This window comes from Medicago truncatula, chromosome 5 (genome assembly GCF_003473485.1).
Source record: "Medicago truncatula cultivar Jemalong A17 chromosome 5, MtrunA17r5.0-ANR, whole genome shotgun sequence".
Classification (NCBI taxonomy): domain Eukaryota; kingdom Viridiplantae; phylum Streptophyta; class Magnoliopsida; order Fabales; family Fabaceae; genus Medicago; species Medicago truncatula.
Window position 1 is genome coordinate 35,874,933 of NC_053046.1, and position 17,294 is coordinate 35,892,226.

The 17,294-nt window shown below is 30.6% G+C and overlaps 3 protein-coding genes and 1 non-coding gene across 4 annotated transcripts; 2 read left to right on the plus strand and 2 right to left on the minus strand.

The window, feature by feature from the left end:
* Nucleotides 1-1,845: 1,845 nt before the first annotated feature.
* On the plus strand, nucleotides 1,846-3,216 carry LOC11406606 (leghemoglobin-3). Its single transcript, XM_003616444.4, has 4 exons — nucleotides 1,846-2,003; nucleotides 2,146-2,257; nucleotides 2,720-2,827; nucleotides 2,959-3,216. Exons 1-4 carry the CDS (start codon nucleotides 1,912-1,914, stop codon nucleotides 3,085-3,087), a joined length of 441 nt encoding a protein of 146 aa, XP_003616492.1. The 5' UTR covers nucleotides 1,846-1,911; the 3' UTR covers nucleotides 3,088-3,216.
* A 5,791-nt stretch (nucleotides 3,217-9,007) lies between these two features.
* LOC11406608 (leghemoglobin) lies at nucleotides 9,008-10,416 on the plus strand. Its single transcript, XM_003616446.3, has 4 exons — nucleotides 9,008-9,168; nucleotides 9,291-9,402; nucleotides 9,872-9,979; nucleotides 10,149-10,416. Exons 1-4 carry the CDS (start codon nucleotides 9,074-9,076, stop codon nucleotides 10,275-10,277), a joined length of 444 nt encoding a protein of 147 aa, XP_003616494.1. The 5' UTR covers nucleotides 9,008-9,073; the 3' UTR covers nucleotides 10,278-10,416.
* A 530-nt stretch (nucleotides 10,417-10,946) lies between these two features.
* LOC11406063 (protein YIPF1 homolog) lies at nucleotides 10,947-15,290 on the minus strand. Its single transcript, XM_003616447.4, has 6 exons — nucleotides 15,038-15,290; nucleotides 14,110-14,149; nucleotides 13,906-13,995; nucleotides 12,295-12,460; nucleotides 11,715-11,988; nucleotides 10,947-11,492 (listed from the first exon to the last, which is right to left on the minus strand). Exons 1-6 carry the CDS (start codon nucleotides 15,095-15,097, stop codon nucleotides 11,301-11,303), a joined length of 822 nt encoding a protein of 273 aa, XP_003616495.1. The 5' UTR covers nucleotides 15,098-15,290; the 3' UTR covers nucleotides 10,947-11,300.
* A 1,930-nt stretch (nucleotides 15,291-17,220) lies between these two features.
* TRNAV-CAC (transfer RNA valine (anticodon CAC)) lies at nucleotides 17,221-17,294 on the minus strand. The gene has a single exon. It is a non-coding gene; the product is annotated as a tRNA-Val (tRNA).

The window sequence follows — 17,294 nt, forward strand, 5'->3', positions numbered from 1 at the left end:
TGAAATTAATAAGATAGCAATTACAACCCAAGAGGTAATAAGCACTTGAGTATGCACTTAAAACTCACCTATTTGCCAATGAAAATGTTTCCCTACTTCCACAACAGATATATCATAGAATCTAAACTACACTCGTTACCCAAGTTAGTTTGCGAGATTTTTTAAAACCATCGGTGAGATACACGCGAAATACGTGCAAGATCCTTTAGAATTTAGATGCTAATACCAGTTTACCTTAGTCTATCCTGGATGAATCTGATTGTTCACAGGTTCATATCTTTCCCCTACATAATCTAAACTATCTACTCCTTGGCCCTAACTTTTTATTTGAGAAAATCCACAAGGATAATTAAGAGGCCTAGTTTTCTTGAAACCTTTCAGTGTAATAATAACATGTCCAATGATAACTCTTCAACTACTATTGCATATATGTTACTTCTTATCACAATTGAAGTCTTGCATATAATCTTTCTGTCTCTCTATTTCTGCAAACATTGAGCCCCAAAATTTTAGCCAAGCCTCTAAGTTTGATTGTTGAATGTAGGACATGTCATTACCCCTGGTTATCCTACTAGTGATGATTCTACAAAGGTGTGTAAGTGACATAAATCTCTATATGGTCTAAAATAAGTCAGTAGGCAATGGTACTCTATCATCTGCTTTAATCTCCTAGGGTTTTGCACAATCTCAATATGATGATTCCTAATATATAAATTTGAATGGTGCTTATTTTGCTGCTCGACTTCTGTATGTTGATGATATAATCTTAGATGGTGACTCTCATCAACACGAAATCAACTTAATCAAGAGTTATTTGGATCAACAATTTTGCATCAAGGACCTTGGTAACTAGAGGTTTTTCTTAATTAGAAATTGCATGATCAAATAGTTCTGATATGAGATCAGAGAACGTTCTTATCTCGCACTTAGATATAGATCTAGATTTAGTTACACAAATTCTTAGTTAGTTATATGTAATTTGCTTATAGTTAGAGGCATTTACCATATTTAGATGTACATGGGAGTATGAATATGAGCTTTAAGTTCTCTCATTAATGTAACTTGATAATTTTTCATTCATCAACAATAATGAAAATTTGCTTTCCTTTATCTCAAGGTCGAGATCAACACATATTTTTAGCATAGAAATCTTCATTTTTATATATTTAGAAGTTTTTTTTGACAAAATATACCTAGGAAATTTAACTTCGTTGGTGATACTTTTTTCACAATTATTTTTGTAAGAATTTATGTGATGGCTTCGACAACATAAAGTTTCTATTTAAGAATATAATATGGCAATTACTGTATTTTACAGAATGGTAAAACGTGTAGTAGCTATTTGTTGATTCCTTTGTCTCATTATAAGTGTATCATTTGCAATATTTTATTCTTTTAAATTAATTATCACTTTAAAATATCAATCAGCATTAATTATTTTTTGCACTAATATATCTTTATTTTTTCTATCTTAACCCACTGAACTATAATTAATAAGGATATTTTAGAAAATCAAACTTATTTATCATTAAAATTAAATAAAATAATCATATTTATCATTAAAATGAGATATTTACAACGAGACAAATAAAACTTATTTTTATTAGATTAATTAATTATTACATTGACTAAATGAAATAATATTCATATTGATGATTATATTTGATTTTTTCTAAAATATTTATTAACTTTAATGAAAACTCGTTTGATTAAGTTTTTGAAAAGATTATTGTCTCTATAATATTGTCAATAGCCATTTCCACAAGCCAATAGATTCATTAAAAAAATAAATCGCACGAAATACTACATCTCTTTTCACCTCTAATTTTTCTATATAAACATGCATTGAATGTACAATTATTACATTGCAAATACAAATAGCAAAACAAAATAAAAAATAAGAAGAGAAATATGGGTTTCACCGAGAAACAAGAGGCTTTAGTAAATAGCTCATTCGAATCATTTAAACAAAATCCTGGTTATAGTGTTTTGTTCTACACTATGTAAGTTTGATATCTTTTGAGTGTTTGTGTTTGTATTTTCTCTTCTCGTTAATTGTTGGTTTAAAAGAGAAGACATAAATTAACAATAATATTGTATCAAAAAAATTAACAATAATATTTTTGGTTGCTTTATTTAAAACAGTATATTGGAGAAAGCACCTGCAGCAAAGGGTATGTTCTCTTTTCTTAAGGACTCAGCTGGAGTACAAGATAGTCCTAAACTTCAAGTCCATGCTGGAAAAGTTTTTGGAATGGTGAGTGTAATTAAATATCGATAAATTTTTTCCTTCTTTTATTTATTCTTCATTCAATTAACGACGATTTTGGCTTTTAGCATTAACAATTACTCCAATATGATTAATTTTTGAACAAGTACTTCAATATGATTAATGGATGGAGAGAAAGATGATATTAACAATTGTGATATCTAGGAGACATCATCCACACAATTGAAACACATGAAATCAAAATTTCACAATTGCGGGAGATTGAAAGCGCAATAAAGCATCTATTTAATCAAAGTTTAATTTTATTTTTTACTAGTTGGAAAGATTGTTCAATTAAAATTAGAAAATGAATTAATATTTTTCTACTTAAGAATATATAATCACATTATATTAATAGGAATAATAACAAATTATATTTGTACTTTTTAAATAGTTTTCACTAACATGAATGTTATTGATCTTAAGATATTTATACATTTTGAATTATAGGTACGCGATTCAGCTGCACAACTCCGAGCCACAGGAGGAGTAGTATTGGGAGATGCTACTTTGGGTGCTATCCACATTCAGAATGGAGTTGTTGATCCTCATTTTGTGGTATGATAATATCATACAATATTTCAATAGATTCATTCTTAATTTTTTTACTCCCTAATGGCCATTTATTATTCTTTAATTTAATAAAATATTTCAATAGATCCAAAATTAATGCTTTTGGCGCCTTACAGGTGGTTAAAGAAGCTTTGCTGAAAACAATAAAAGAATCATCAGGAGATAAATGGAGCGAAGAATTGAGCACTGCTTGGGAAGTAGCTTATGATGCATTGGCAACTGCAATTAAGAAGGCAATGAGTTAAACTTGAGATGATATATAATTATATCTCAACTTAATAAATAAAAGTTGTATTACTAAAACTTGTTTAACAAGTTTATATAATAAAAATTATTGAAATGACTATTAAATAGTTATTATTATATTTATGCTAGTGCATTTCTTGTTAAAAAAATCCCCCTCAATATTGAAATAACTATGAAATAGTTATCATATTTGTGCTATGTGCCTTTTCTTTAATCCACCACCAAGATTGAGTCTTCAATTGATAGAAATCCCCCAACATGAACAAAAAAAAAATGCCCTCAACATTGATCCCTTTATTATCAAAAGGATGATTACACCATTTAACAATGTACAATAAACACCTAAACATTGCAAAGTTTCCATCCAATCTTCATGACACAAGACACACAAAAAAAAAGATAAAGTCTTTTCAACTCCACACCCATTAATGTAAAGTTGAGAATCTTGATGTAAAATCTCACGTATGTACAAATCATCCTTTGCTAAGAGATTGAATAAACACCCTTTCTCCAACCTATCCACACATCTTTGCCACAAAAACAATAGGATCTATTGGTAAGTCAAAAAGTACCTCTTTGTATAGTTTGTAAAAGAAAAATAGACGAAATAAAGTAAAAATAAAGTAAATGAGAAGAAGAGAGCCTCAAGTGAATTCCACCCAAAATGATTCTTTCTGTCTAGTTTCAATACTATGCAAAACGAGAAAAGCATTATATAGTCAGCACAATCCAATTTGGGTAAGAAAATTTATGTTTATTTTTATTTACAATGTTAGAAAATTATGTGCATTTCGATATATAGTTTGTAAAAATAAGTTATGTTAAATTTTACCAATTTTACGATCAGCCAATGATCCACTACTTAACTATACAACTTTTAACTATACAATTGACCTATTCATCCAATCTATTTACTTGATCATGGGACCTAATCATTAAACCTAATCATTTCCTTCCTGTAGGTACAATTCTAGTAATTAAGACATTTTTGTTTGAATAATAGGGGTCTTGCAGGGTTAGCCGTGGATTTTGATAAAATTTGTTTTTTTAACGTTATGATTCCTAGAGGATGAGAACCTTGATAATTCGGAGTTTAATCGGAAGATAAATAATATTTGATAGGTAAATAAAATCTAATTAATAATTGTTTCATCCAAAATCGAACTCGGTTCTTTCATGTGATTCATCCTTTGAGAACTTATTAACAACTTCAGTTTTTTTTTTTTAAGGAATTAACAATTTGAGTTTAATCACTTAGTTAAATCTAATCTTTATTTTCCTTGGTGTTCATTTTCAAACACATTATTCAATGTCATTGGCAAATATCTAAAAAATATTTTCCACTATAACAACCAAATACCATATCCCATTATTTTTCAATTGTCGTTTTAAAGTAATTTATATAGTCCTTGTATAGCTCACCTTAGTTTTTTTTTTCACAACAAAAGTATTACTTAGTTCTTTTTTTCGTTTTGACAATAAAAATGTTATTTTAGTGTATTAATTCCCACCTTTTATAATATTATTATTTTATTAGATCATGTGTTAAAGTTCAAAACAAACACGTTATGACTGGGTAGTTTTTAAAATACACTCGGTAGAGAAATATTAAGATGTGTATTTACATTTAAAGTGGTATTTTAAACTGTTAGCGTTATAAATATTTTCTTTGAAATTTTATTTTTTTTTCCTTCAAAACAAAAATATTTTCTTTGAAAGGAGTGTTATAAATTTTTTTATTTTTATGAAAGTGTTATAAATATATTATTAGCAACAAAAAAATGTTATATATATAACACTCTCTTATATGACCATCCTTGGTCCTTAGTTATCCATCAGCATCGACATGTAGGCATGCAAAGTTGTTTACTCTAATTTTTTGTTAATTGATTATGAAATTTGTCAAACCTACCACAAAGGAGTGTTTGATCAGTGTGATCATAGGAGTTTGAATGAGTTAATTGGTAACTTAAATGACCTTAGGTGCGTGTGAATGTGTCGTTCAAAAAATGTCTTGATCAAACAAAGGTGCAAGTTTTGTGAGGAATCTTAAAGGAATAAAAAAGTTTGCTGAAAAATAAAGGAATCAAATATAAAAATGCTTGAAAGTTATTGATTTGGTTCAAATTGTTAGATCGAACACGGTGATCATCCGGGTTCAAATTCTAGCTCCACCATTTGTGAGTTTAAGTTTTCATCGACTATTGTCATTTTGTCTGTATAAAAAAAAAAAAAAAAAAAAAAAAAAAAAAAAAAACTTAACGATGAAATTTTTTGAAAGGAAGATTGAAAAGAAACATAAAAGTTTTGACATGAAACAATATTACAATATTAGAAAAATTAAAGGATATTTAAAGACAATAAAAGACACTCTTAGATCATGAAAGCTTATACACCTACCTGTTAGAAGTAGACATCAGAATTTAAGTACCCAACCTTATTTACATATAGTTGGAACTAGTAGAGCCTAATATTTATGGGGAAAATGTAATTAGATAAATGCCCTACTGCATGGTCCACCTATGCATGCATGTTAAAATTTTGATGTTCTTCTCATTAATGATGGAAAATTGTTGTTGACACATTTCATAAGGCTGAGGTTCACAAGTAAAATACGCTTTTGCTCCCTTGACAGTTAACTGTCGAGGAATTCAAAAACCGGCTGCAGTTAACTGCCGAGGAAAACCTCGGGAGTTAACTACCGAAAGTTTGTTATAAGTACAGACCAGACATATGAGTTTCCAAAACTCCATTGTTACGTTTTTTATTCTCCTAGGTGCGATTTTGAGCAATTTGAAGTCATTCCAAGTTAATTTCAATCACAAGAACAAGTAAGTTTTTTGAATTCTATTGCATTGTTGTTTTGTGGTCGAATTGTTTTTTTTTTTTGTTAAATTTCGATTATATAGGTTTTATTGATTTTATGATATGTTAGGATAGTTTAGGTTAGAATTGTTAGAGAATTTTTATTGAATTGTTAGGTTTAGGTTTTGATGAATCGTTGTAGAATTGTTAGAATTGTTTAGGTTTAGGTGTAGGTTTTGATGATAGTTTAGGTGTAGGTTTAGTTTTTGATTTTACGATTTTATGGCATTGTTGTTTAGTTTAGGTTTTGATCGCAATTTTTTTTTAATGTAGATATGTCTCAGAATCAGAATCAGGGTAACGTTCAGGGTGATGAGAAGAACAAAGAAAAATCGCCTATGACATGGCACATAATTGTTTGTGATGGTTCCGAGAAAGAAAGAAAAAAAGAAGGGTTCGAAGGTGACGGTGTACAATCAGTCGAGGTTGAGGAGGAGCGGGAGGACATGCTATTTTGGTCCTCAACCAAAACAAGGTTCCCCAGGGACTGTAGCGGGCAACTCGATTGACTTGTGTGACGAGGAAGAATGAATGTAATGGCTTTTAATGCCTAATTGTTTTGGATTTTTTTATGTTTTATTTTTGTGTCGCGCACATTTTGTTTGACATTATGGTACTTAGAATAAAATTGCATTTGAAATAATTTCGATTAAAGTCGCGTTTTGAATAATTGCGTATTTGAATAAAAACTAATTAAATCTAACGTGAATTCAACTAATTAAAATTGTGTAATGAATAAATAAATTTGAAAAGTGAATAAATAAGATAATTATTGTTCCATTCAAAACAACATGTATTATGCATATTCAACTATATATGTTATCACATTACATTACATTTCATTCCCGAATGTACCTTCCAACTGCAACAATTATCTTACTCTTGAATGGGGTAAATTCAAACTTGCTAAACAGCAGCACTCCAGCATGCGATGAACATCTTGAATGATGGTATTCAAGTGTCAAAAGAATGAAGTGCATTCCTTGACACTTGGATACCATTATTCTAGATGATCATCAAATGTTGGATTTCTGCCGTTTAACAAGTTTGAATTACCCCATTCAAAGGAAGACAATTGTTGCAGTTGAACGTTTGTACCTCCCAACTACACCAATTGTGTTACCTTTGAATGGGGATAAATTCAAACTTGCCAAGCAGCAGGACTCCAATATACGAATGGCATTCCCAATGTTTCATTCAAAAGATTAAATTCTTGTTAAGCTGAGATTAAATGATGGTATTCAAATGTCAAAAGAATAAGGTACATTCCTTGACACTTAAATGATGGAGTATCTATCTACTGAGTTCAAGTTTTTTCTTTTATAAGGTTGAAACTTACTAAATTGTTGATATTAACTAGGAAGCCGAATTTATTAATCGAAAAAGACATAAATTGTCTATCCAATTCGAATGATTAATCTCTTTATTTATACGCGGAGGATATATATACTTCACACAAACATAGACGAATGACTAAATCCAATTCATTTGTGATATTTTCGTGATCAAAAATCCAGTTTGATGAAGGATAACCATCTATTACTTAATGTTAATCAGTGTTGAAGTTGATTGGAATGAAATATCTTAAAAAAGTTCCACATAGCCTAGTGTTGTAAAAAATAAATAAGAAGGAGTTTAATTTCTTAGAATGCTATGTGATTGTAGCATTGTTTAATAGGTGATACTTTAAAACTATCAGTTTGGAAAGGTTCTAGCAAAAACAAAAAAAAAGGGAATATTAAGTGAATATGTTTGTTCGTTCTCAAAGTTTGAACAATCGATCAATTTTCTATCTGAATTAATCGAAATAGCTAGAACGTTCTTCAATATTATAATGTTCAATTAATTTAGTCATTCTGTCAAGTTAGTTGTTAATAGTGTTGACGTGTGAAGTTAACCTTTTTTTTTACAAGACATGTGATGTAACCTGTGATGTGGAGTTCCGAATCAGCTTCCATTCCACATATACAAGGACGAATCTGATCAAAAAATTTGGAAAGTGATTTTTTTCACAAAGACTGTTTTGATGAAAATTCATCATTGAATGAAGCAAATTCGTCCTTGAATTATATAACTTACTATCACATCGACCATTGCATAATTTAGATTAATATCAAACCAATCCTTTGGAATGACCTCAAATGACTCATCATTGATAGACATAATTATAAATCCACAAACAAAAACTCATTGATCTATTAATGTCATTGAACAAAACCCGTGGTAGTCTGTACTTACGTCCTCCACAATATCTTTTTTCACTCCTTATCCGCGATAATTCCTACCCCCATTTTTTGATTTAACTTTGCGAGTGTACCAAAGTTTAAATTATGAACTATCTAATTCTTTCGCTTTCTCACACACCCATTTGGTTTGTTGTAGGCACATAAAATTGATCTTTCACCTAGTCATAGTGTCCAATATTTCCATACATTTTTATTCAAGAGTGCATATATTCCATCAATTAATAATTGATTCTCTTTAATAGTCGGTAAAGAAGCTATTTTATGAGAGTATGATTCTTTTTGGAACATGGAATACATGCATTCTCACAGGTGGTTCACGAAGATGTAGAAACCCTTATTTTTCACTGCATTCAGGCGGCGATGCAAATTCAAAAATAGTAATTGTTTTGTCAATATTACACTATATTATTTATTTCAAAGAGAGAAATAGATAGAATGAGATAACAATTTAACATTTGTTATTTATAAGAAAAAGATAAAAAAAATAATAATAATAAAAAATAAAAACAATTAAAAGTAATAAAATTTATTGGTTTCCTTGATGTAAGTATAAAGCCCCAAAATGAAAACTAAAAAAAAAATAGAAGGAGCATTACCTTTATTTGATTTGTTTTTTTGGTGAGAGGTAGGGGGCAAAGCCCCCGCCATATTTGATTAAATTTTGTTAGTTTTAAATGTTAAAAAAGATTCTGGTCTCTTCATAATTTCAATGGTCATTTCCACAAGCCAATAGATTCTTTGAGAAAACAATTACAATGAACTAACTGCATCTCTTTACACCTATAAGTTGTCTATATAAACAAGTATTGAATGCAAAATTATTACATTGTCAATTCAAATATAACAAAACTAAACTAAAAAGAATAAGAGAAATATGGGTTTCACAGAGAATCAAGAGGCTTTAGTGAATAGCTCATGGGAATCATTCAAACAAAACCTTCCTGGCTATAGTGTTTTCTTCTACACTACGTAAGTTTTTATCTATCATGAGTCTTTTTTGTTTGTGTTTTCTCATTTTGTTGATTTCCTGTTTAAAGGAAATAGTGTAAATTAAATAACAAGAATATGTTTGGTTGCTTTAATTAAAATAGTATATTAGAGAAAGCACCTGCAGCAAAGGGTATGTTCTCTTTTCTTAAGGACTCAACGGGAGTACAAGATAGTCCCCAACTCCAAGCTCACGCTGAAAAAGTTTTTGGAATGGTGAGTGTAATACACAACAATTAATTTTCTTTTCTTTTTTTATTCTTCATTCAATGTTATTGATTCTCTTTAAACTACTAACTAAGAAATCTATTAATTTTCTTTTCTTTTTATTATTCTTCACGAGTTTCAAACCCTAATTAGGGATTTCATCCCATATTAAATGCACAATTTTCAGTTTTCCTAAAAGAAAATTCACGCTAGCTATGAAACATTGGTGTCAAAACTACCACCTCAATGTAAATTTGGGATTTTTTTTTGTTTTTGGATACAACTACATTAAAAGGGCAAATAACATGAGTACATGTCTCCCAAAGAACGTGAGGGGGAAAATCACACAATCACGATACTTGAAAATCAAAAGTACTTAAGCCAAAGAATATTATCAAATTTCATCGTTATATTTTTGTAATAGTTCTTAACATGAATGGAGACGGATCTTAATATATTTATACTTTTTGAATTATAGGTGCGTGACGCGGCAGTTCAACTTCGAGCAACAGGAGAAGTAGTTTTAGGAGATGCTACATTGGGTTCTATTCACATTCAAAAGGGAGTTGTTGATCCTCATTTTGTGGTATGATAGTATAGTAAAATAAAATATTGTATGCATGCATTCCTAATTTGTTTATTGCCTAGTTACGTATTCCTTAATTCAATAATACACCAATAAAAAAGCATCTTCCATTCCATTTTTGTATGTTTTAAGTCGCTAACCCAAAATTAATGGTTTTGGCACCTTGCAGGTGGTTAAAGAAGCTTTGCTAAAAACAATTAAGGAAGTTGTGGGAGACAAGTGGAGTGAAGAACTTAGCACATCTTGGGAAGTTGCTTATGATGGATTGGCAAGTGCAATTAAGAAAGCAATGAGTTAAAATTGAGATAATCTATTGTTATAAATAAATTTAATAAATAAAACTTGTATCACTAAAAATTGTAAACAAGTAAACAACTTTTTATAATAAATATTGCTAAAAGTAAGTTATATATGTAATATTGTTATTGTTTAAATTACTCTTAAGATTTAGCCGTAAAAATCAATGCTATCTTAATGCTAAGATTAATTTAATTACTCTTAAGATTTTAAATACTTTAAAATTTTAAATTAAACTATAATTGTCACCCAAAACCCTTTCTCTCAAAAACCCTTATATTCATCAAACCCTTTCACTATCTTAATCGAACCCACAAGGCCACCAATGTATTCAATATTCATCAAACCACCATTGACATGCACCCAACTTTCTCTCATAAATTTACATAATTTAAATTTTATGCAACGACATTTGCCATCACAGAACCTACATTTAGAACATAATTCGTACGTCATTTGGTTTCACTTGTTGAATTAGTTAACGTGTTATACAATTGAGTATAAAAGACCATGTGGTTCAATGTTTTATGAGAGAGACAAGGTGAAGATTTAGGTTGAGAGGTGAAATTTTTTTTTTATATGAACAAGAACAATTTTGATATTATAATTAGATTTTAATTAAATTAGGGTGTTACCAGGTATATTTTGGGTGTGATTAGAAAAAATCCTCTATGAATACTTGAATTTCAACTAAAAAAGGAAATTTACTTGAAATGGTATATTTACACAGATATGCAAGAAACTCAGACATTTAGACTTAAATTTTACACTCAATGATTGTTTTCTTTCACTTCCAAAATAATGGTCTTCACAAAGCAACATGCCAAAATGATACGAACACAGACCAAGCTGATACAGAAATCACATTACTCTGCAACTCTCTCCAATTCCATTCTAGTAAATCCACAAAAACAAACCAAATTTGATGCATAGACTCCATTCACGTCTTGAACAAAGGTAGCCGATGGAGCCAACTATCAATGGTATGGTTGGGACTAATTCTTCACTGTTGCTATGCATTTTTCTATGCAAAGAACCAAACCTTGATGAAGACTGCCAGACCTATTTGCAAGAAAAATGCGGCCATGATCGCCACTGAAATGTCATTGCCTTCTATGTAAGACCTCAAGTTTAAGGCAACAAAGCTAGCTGACGCAACACCAGTAATGAGTGTTATGAACCACCGCAGAATCTCAACTGGAATTATCAACAAAAACTGAAAGCATCCCAAGTAATATAAATTAGATAGCAGCACAAAAATTAAAGCATAATTACCTAGAAATTGATGCAATTTCTTATTACAACTAATATAAATTCTGTTTGAATTTCTACAATGCATGATATTTTATGATAAAAAAAATACATCAAAAGTCGGTAGATAGGATGAAGTAGAAACAAAATTAATCCCAGTTGTTGGGCTTAGGAAGTAGAAACTTACTGAAGAGATTATGAAAATGGAGAGGGAATATCCCCACATGCACCAAAACCTTACAAGGTTGGCATTTGAACCCATGTACTGAAGGAAGAAGTAGTATGCCATTGGGACCACTATTGCATAACCATAGATAGACCATGCAGCCGTATTCATATAGCTAACATCAAAGCTCCATGAGGTAGCGCTATCTGCATGTTGTTGCATAAGGAATGTGGCAAGATTTCCAAGTGAGGCAAGTACAAAGACCAATGTCGTTGAGATCCATATAAGCCCATATCTATAATAACATAAAAAAGAACCACACAGTTAGTAATGAATAGTCATTAACATGCACAATCAATGAATTTTGGGAAATGATCCTGAAAACCCAGGATAAGTTCAGTAAATGTATCCCATGACTTAATACATGTATCCATAGAAAAAAGTGACAGGGAGCTGGAAGGAAAATGACACAATTTCCTACAAAACACTAAAGTAAAAGTTCGATCAAACTTAAAAAATCTCCACAATAACATTTGTAAATCTATTTTGATTATAGAACATATATAAGCACAATTAAAAAAAAAAAAAAAACAGAACGCACAAATCAGGGTTAGCATCTATCTTGCTGAAGAAGTCTCCACCAACTGGATTGAAGGAACTTATCAATCTGGTCATAACAGCATCTGTATCTACATCAAAATACTGCGAGTAAGATGAGACGCTAAAGAACCCCCTCCAGTTGTTTGTTGGCTGTTGTTCAAATGCTTCTGCATGCATGAACAAACCAGAAATTATTGAATGACATATTTTCAGGTCTGATCACAGAATCAAATCAACAACCTCGGTAAAAAATGAGAGTATACTCAAGATCATTCAAAATCAATAAAAACAATTAGACTGACTGGTAGAATCTTGACACTTGAGATATGCATTACTAGTGGAATAAAGCGACAAGTAGAGGGCCAATGTAATTCACAAAGTAGGCTTGCATTAAATAAATGCCAGTGAACATAATAACTGTAAAATAAAAAACTATATAACAGTTTATATTGCAGGTATATGGAAGCCTTGAAGATGGTACACAGTTGCACACTTTATTGATTTGAAAAATGAAATTAAAGTGCATACAATATATGATAAAATTTATTAAAATAGATCAAAAACTTGTACATGTTAGTTTGTTTTACCGAGGGGCAGCTGATGATTGAGAAATGATATGAAGAAATACAATTAATAATAAGTCATATTGAAAAACATAAGAAAATAAAATAAAGAAAAACTGATATAAATATATATTAGTCGATTAATCAGTAATAATTCCTTTTATTGAGAAGAGGCGGCTTCAATACAAATGTGCAGAGAAAATTACAGTTTATCTGATTAAGAGACTGCACAAAGATTTTCTCTTTGATGAAAAGGAAAAAGGGTAAAAAATAACCCGGCTCCTTTGTTATCAATTGCGGAGTTTGGAAAACAGTGGTTATTGAAATTCAGCAAAGCAATAGCGCTATAGCGCCACTGTAGCGGTGTAGCAACTATTGCACAATATATTATACTAAATAGCGTATCGCGGAACAGTATCGATTTACTCAAATTCCACTATGCAATAGCGCTATAGTGCCGCTATTTAACTACACTCTGGCTCAGTAGAATATTAAGTTTGAGAAATGAAGTAAATAAACTATACAAATGGAACATTCTGAGACGGCCATAATCAAGCAGTTCTACTTCAAACTGGTCCTAACCCCTAAACCCCAAATAACAAGGGGGAAAAGGAAGGAACTCTCGGCAAGAATAAATAGAAGTGTGAAAATAGCTAGTAAAACATTTATAAGGTTACAAGAGAAACATATTAAAGATATTATATAATATGCTTACTATCTCCCTCAACCAATAGTAGAGTCATGACCCAGATCGCATCATAATTGGTTTCTTTATTCTACAATTTTTAACAAGTAAAGATTCAAAGGAAAATGGGAACTAATTCAGATGATGTAGTACATGAAAAATCGTACGTGATCTCATACAATGAGAAAATGTCTCCAGTATCCACTCGAAATCTCTAATTAAATGAATCATTTCTCCACACCAGTCATCAATACATTACAAAGTAATGAATTATATACAATTTAGAGGCTTTCATGAGGAAAAAAAGCCATGGAAATACAACAAATATACTGTCAAATAAAAAACAACGACCTAGATAACATACCAGTAGGAGTGCCAACAGTTTGATATCCTCCCCGTCCTCTGTCTCCTCCGTTGGCGGCGGGAGGGAATATTTGCATATTTGCTTCAGGGTCTACATTTATGTTTACATGCAATATGTTTCAAGAGAACTGAAAACCCATAAAAGTAAGAAATAATAATAAATTTCTTTGTTAAGAAGCAAAAATTCAATGCCATAACTCCGTACCCACATGTTTCGTAGTCTTTTCTCCTTCAACTATGACAGCCTGAACACCAAACAGAAAATACACAAAACCAACAATATTAAACAAACTAACATATATATTTAGCTCATTTTTAAAAAAACAACTTAACTAAGCGCTTATACCATAAATGTTAATCATTTAAGTCCTTATGTATACGCTATTTCTATAACAAAAGATAAAATAAAGTCACAATACTTTCATATAGCTATAAGTTGTTCTCATAAGCCATCTTGGAGAGCTTATGGAAATAAGTCGATAACAACTTATGGACATGTCACAATTTGTTTTTATAAGCTCTCCTAAACAATCAAACAAATCCTAATAGAAAAACTCAAATAAGTCAATCCAACTTATGAAGCATTGACACATCCACGGCCACCAGACACGACCCTGACATGTTGACACCGGTAGTAATTTGAAAAATAAGATGAACGAGTGTATTCTGATGTTGTGTCACACACACACACACACTCCGACACAAGACATTTTCGGTCAGAAGTGTTGGTGCTAAATAGATTCCAAACATGGCAAAACATAACTCACAATGGTAACTCAGATCATACTAATTTTAACTACACAAGAAACATATACCAATTCAGTTTCATAATTAACTTATATCAATTTAATGTTAAAAAATTAATTAAAATAAAAATCACATTTAACATCAAACCTGAAAAAATAAGTTCGACTACTACTTAATTCAGAAACAAATTTCCTAATCTTCAATTTTACAATTGCGAATTCTTCTTTCCATTTCCACAATTTCTTCCAAAAAAAAAAATTCTCATCAAAATTCCAAACTCAATTACTCAAACAAAACACGAGATCGATTTTCCGAACTACATAATCGAACATGCAATGAATAAACTAAACTAAAGCAACAAAAAAAAAAACGAAAAAAATTCTTACGGGAACTGAACCGAGTAAGTGGCTAGTAGGAAGACCAGTGTAAGAAGAAGATTCTTCCATTGAAAACGATGCAATGCGGTGAAAATTGAGTAGTTCAATGAAGCATTTGAAGATTCTGAATCGGAGCAATTGAGACTAGAAAGAAGAAGAAGAAGAAGAAAGAAAGTGTAGGTTTTTCGTAGTTAAGAAGGAACGTGAAGAAAGGGTTGTAAAGAATAATAATAAAATGGTTTTTGATTCAGGGGATTGGAGCCCACACCTTCGTTTTCAATTCTACTCCACGGGGAGCACACGCACATTACACACCTATTCAACTTTTTTCTTTACATTTCTTTTTCTTTCATTTATTAAAATTAAACTATTTTATTTGGATTCTTTCTTTATTTTATTTTTTAGTTTTTGACTTGTCAATTGAATTTTAATATTTTAATTGAGCATCTTCTTTAATATTTTAATTGAGTCATCTTTTTATTTTGTAAATAAATGTTCCTGAATCATGCATGAATCCTTTTTTTTTTTTTTTTTTGTGTTGAAATTATCTCATATTTACAAAATTAAAGATTTTGTTAACTCATAGATTTCTTTTTAAACAAATTAAAATAAATATATTAATACGGATGAAGCATTCTGAATAACAGAAGAAGTGTTAAATTAGATAACTAAAAGTTAAGAGAATAAATACAAACCCTCTTAAACCAATAAGAATGTAATGACTTCGTAAAATTACAAGTTATAGCCTAAGCAAACTAAATGATTAAGTCACCAATTGTGAAAACCAAAAGCAAAAGTAATGGCGTTTGCCTTCACCCACCAAAAAGAGAGGAGCTTAATTTTATCCAAGAGTTGTTGTGATGATTCATCCTTATTATCAAAGATCATATTGTTTTTTTCTTTGCAGATTAACCAAACACAAGCAACCCAGATTAAATACAAAACAAATCAAAGAGATTTAGCGGTACTGCATATGTCAAACTAATTAAGCAAACAGTGTGAATATGCAAAGGAGATACCAATCTAGTTTCTAATAAGATGCCAAACAGAACTTAACAAAGGACACTCCAAGAATAGATGATCTGCTAATTCAACCACACTACACCCAACCACGCAAAATTGGTAATTATGCTGAAGAATACCACTCCCAAATATATTGACTTTTGTTGGAATCCTGTTACGAAGGAAGCGCCAAGTAAACACCATAACTTTCAAAGGAACTTGTTTATCCCACAAAATGTTTAAGAATGTGGAGTGAATAGAGCCTAATAATGCCACTATTTAGAGTTAATCGACAACCCCTATGTGTTACCCCTATGTGTTGTCGATTAACTCTAAATAAGGTGTCAAGTAAACCCGGGCTTTAGCCACTATTTTTTTGGAGCTATTAATGCCACTATTATTAATAAAAGTTTCTCCTTTCTCAATTTTTTTTTTTTAAAAAAAAAAAGATTTACATAGTCTTTAGTGATTTGTCACCAAAACCAAGAAGAGTGAATTGCTAATTCACACTTCATAAATGATTCTTTTGTGACTGAGTAGTGATATTTGAATAACTCTTTTGATACAACTTTTAGGATAACCTTGTTGTGTTCTCTTCTTATTGGTCAAAAACAATAGAAAAAGAAAAAGAAAGAGAGAGAATAAGAAGATAATGTGAGTATGAGAGAGAAGATTGTACAAAAATTATACAAAAATGATTGTACAAATATCATTTCTCTTTATGATTTATCATGTGTATGCAATTGATCCTCTTGTGACTTATCATATGCATGCAATTTTAGTCCAAAATATTAAAGACCTCATCTCTCAAAATAATGTCTCTATCACTTATACTTTAGGAGAAGAAAATTAGTGTGCAAATTTTATACTCAAGTTTAAAGTCTCTCCAAATTCTAGTTTGCTAATTCATAAGTCATAGAATGATGCATTGAAAATTTACTTTCTTATGAAATAGATTTGCCTTTCTTGTTCCGTTTCCTTTTTGTGTTGTTTAATTAGCCTTGTAAAAAAAATGGAAAATTCACATCACTAAAAAAAACCAAGATAAATATTTTTTGAGGGGATAAAAAATCCAACTAAAAATGGTACAAGTGAACCAAAACTCTTTCAGCATTCTATACGGGTCACGCTTTCCAACGAGGTGCACGTGATAATGGCCCCACTCTGCCAAAAAATGAACAGGAAAAGAGTGTCTGAGCCCGGGTTCGAACCGGGGACCTCTAGTGTGTGAGACTAGCGTGATAACCAACTACACCACCCAGAC

Bases quoted from the DNA above. Each gene is read 5' to 3' on its own strand.
- LOC11406606 (XM_003616444.4), top strand. From the start codon at position 1,912: ATGGGTTTCACCGAGAAACAAGAGGCTTTAGTAAATAGCTCATTCGAA. The intron at 2,004-2,145 runs GTAAGTTTGATA...TATTTAAAACAG, and splicing joins AGTGTTTTGTTCTACACTAT to TATATTGGAGAAAGCACCTG. The intron at 2,828-2,958 runs GTATGATAATAT...GGCGCCTTACAG, and splicing joins TTGTTGATCCTCATTTTGTG to GTGGTTAAAGAAGCTTTGCT.
- LOC11406608 (XM_003616446.3), top strand. From the start codon at position 9,074: ATGGGTTTCACAGAGAATCAAGAGGCTTTAGTGAATAGCTCATGGGAA. The intron at 9,169-9,290 runs GTAAGTTTTTAT...TAATTAAAATAG, and splicing joins AGTGTTTTCTTCTACACTAC to TATATTAGAGAAAGCACCTG. The intron at 9,980-10,148 runs GTATGATAGTAT...GGCACCTTGCAG, and splicing joins TTGTTGATCCTCATTTTGTG to GTGGTTAAAGAAGCTTTGCT.
- LOC11406063 (XM_003616447.4), bottom strand. From the start codon at position 15,097: ATGGAAGAATCTTCTTCTTACACTGGTCTTCCTACTAGCCACTTACTC. The intron at 11,989-12,294 runs GTGCGTTCTGTT...ATGTTATTATAG, and splicing joins ATAGATGCTAACCCTGATTT to ATATGGGCTTATATGGATCT. The intron at 11,493-11,714 runs GTAAGTTTCTAC...GGATGCTTTCAG, and splicing joins CCATTTTCATAATCTCTTCA to TTTTTGTTGATAATTCCAGT.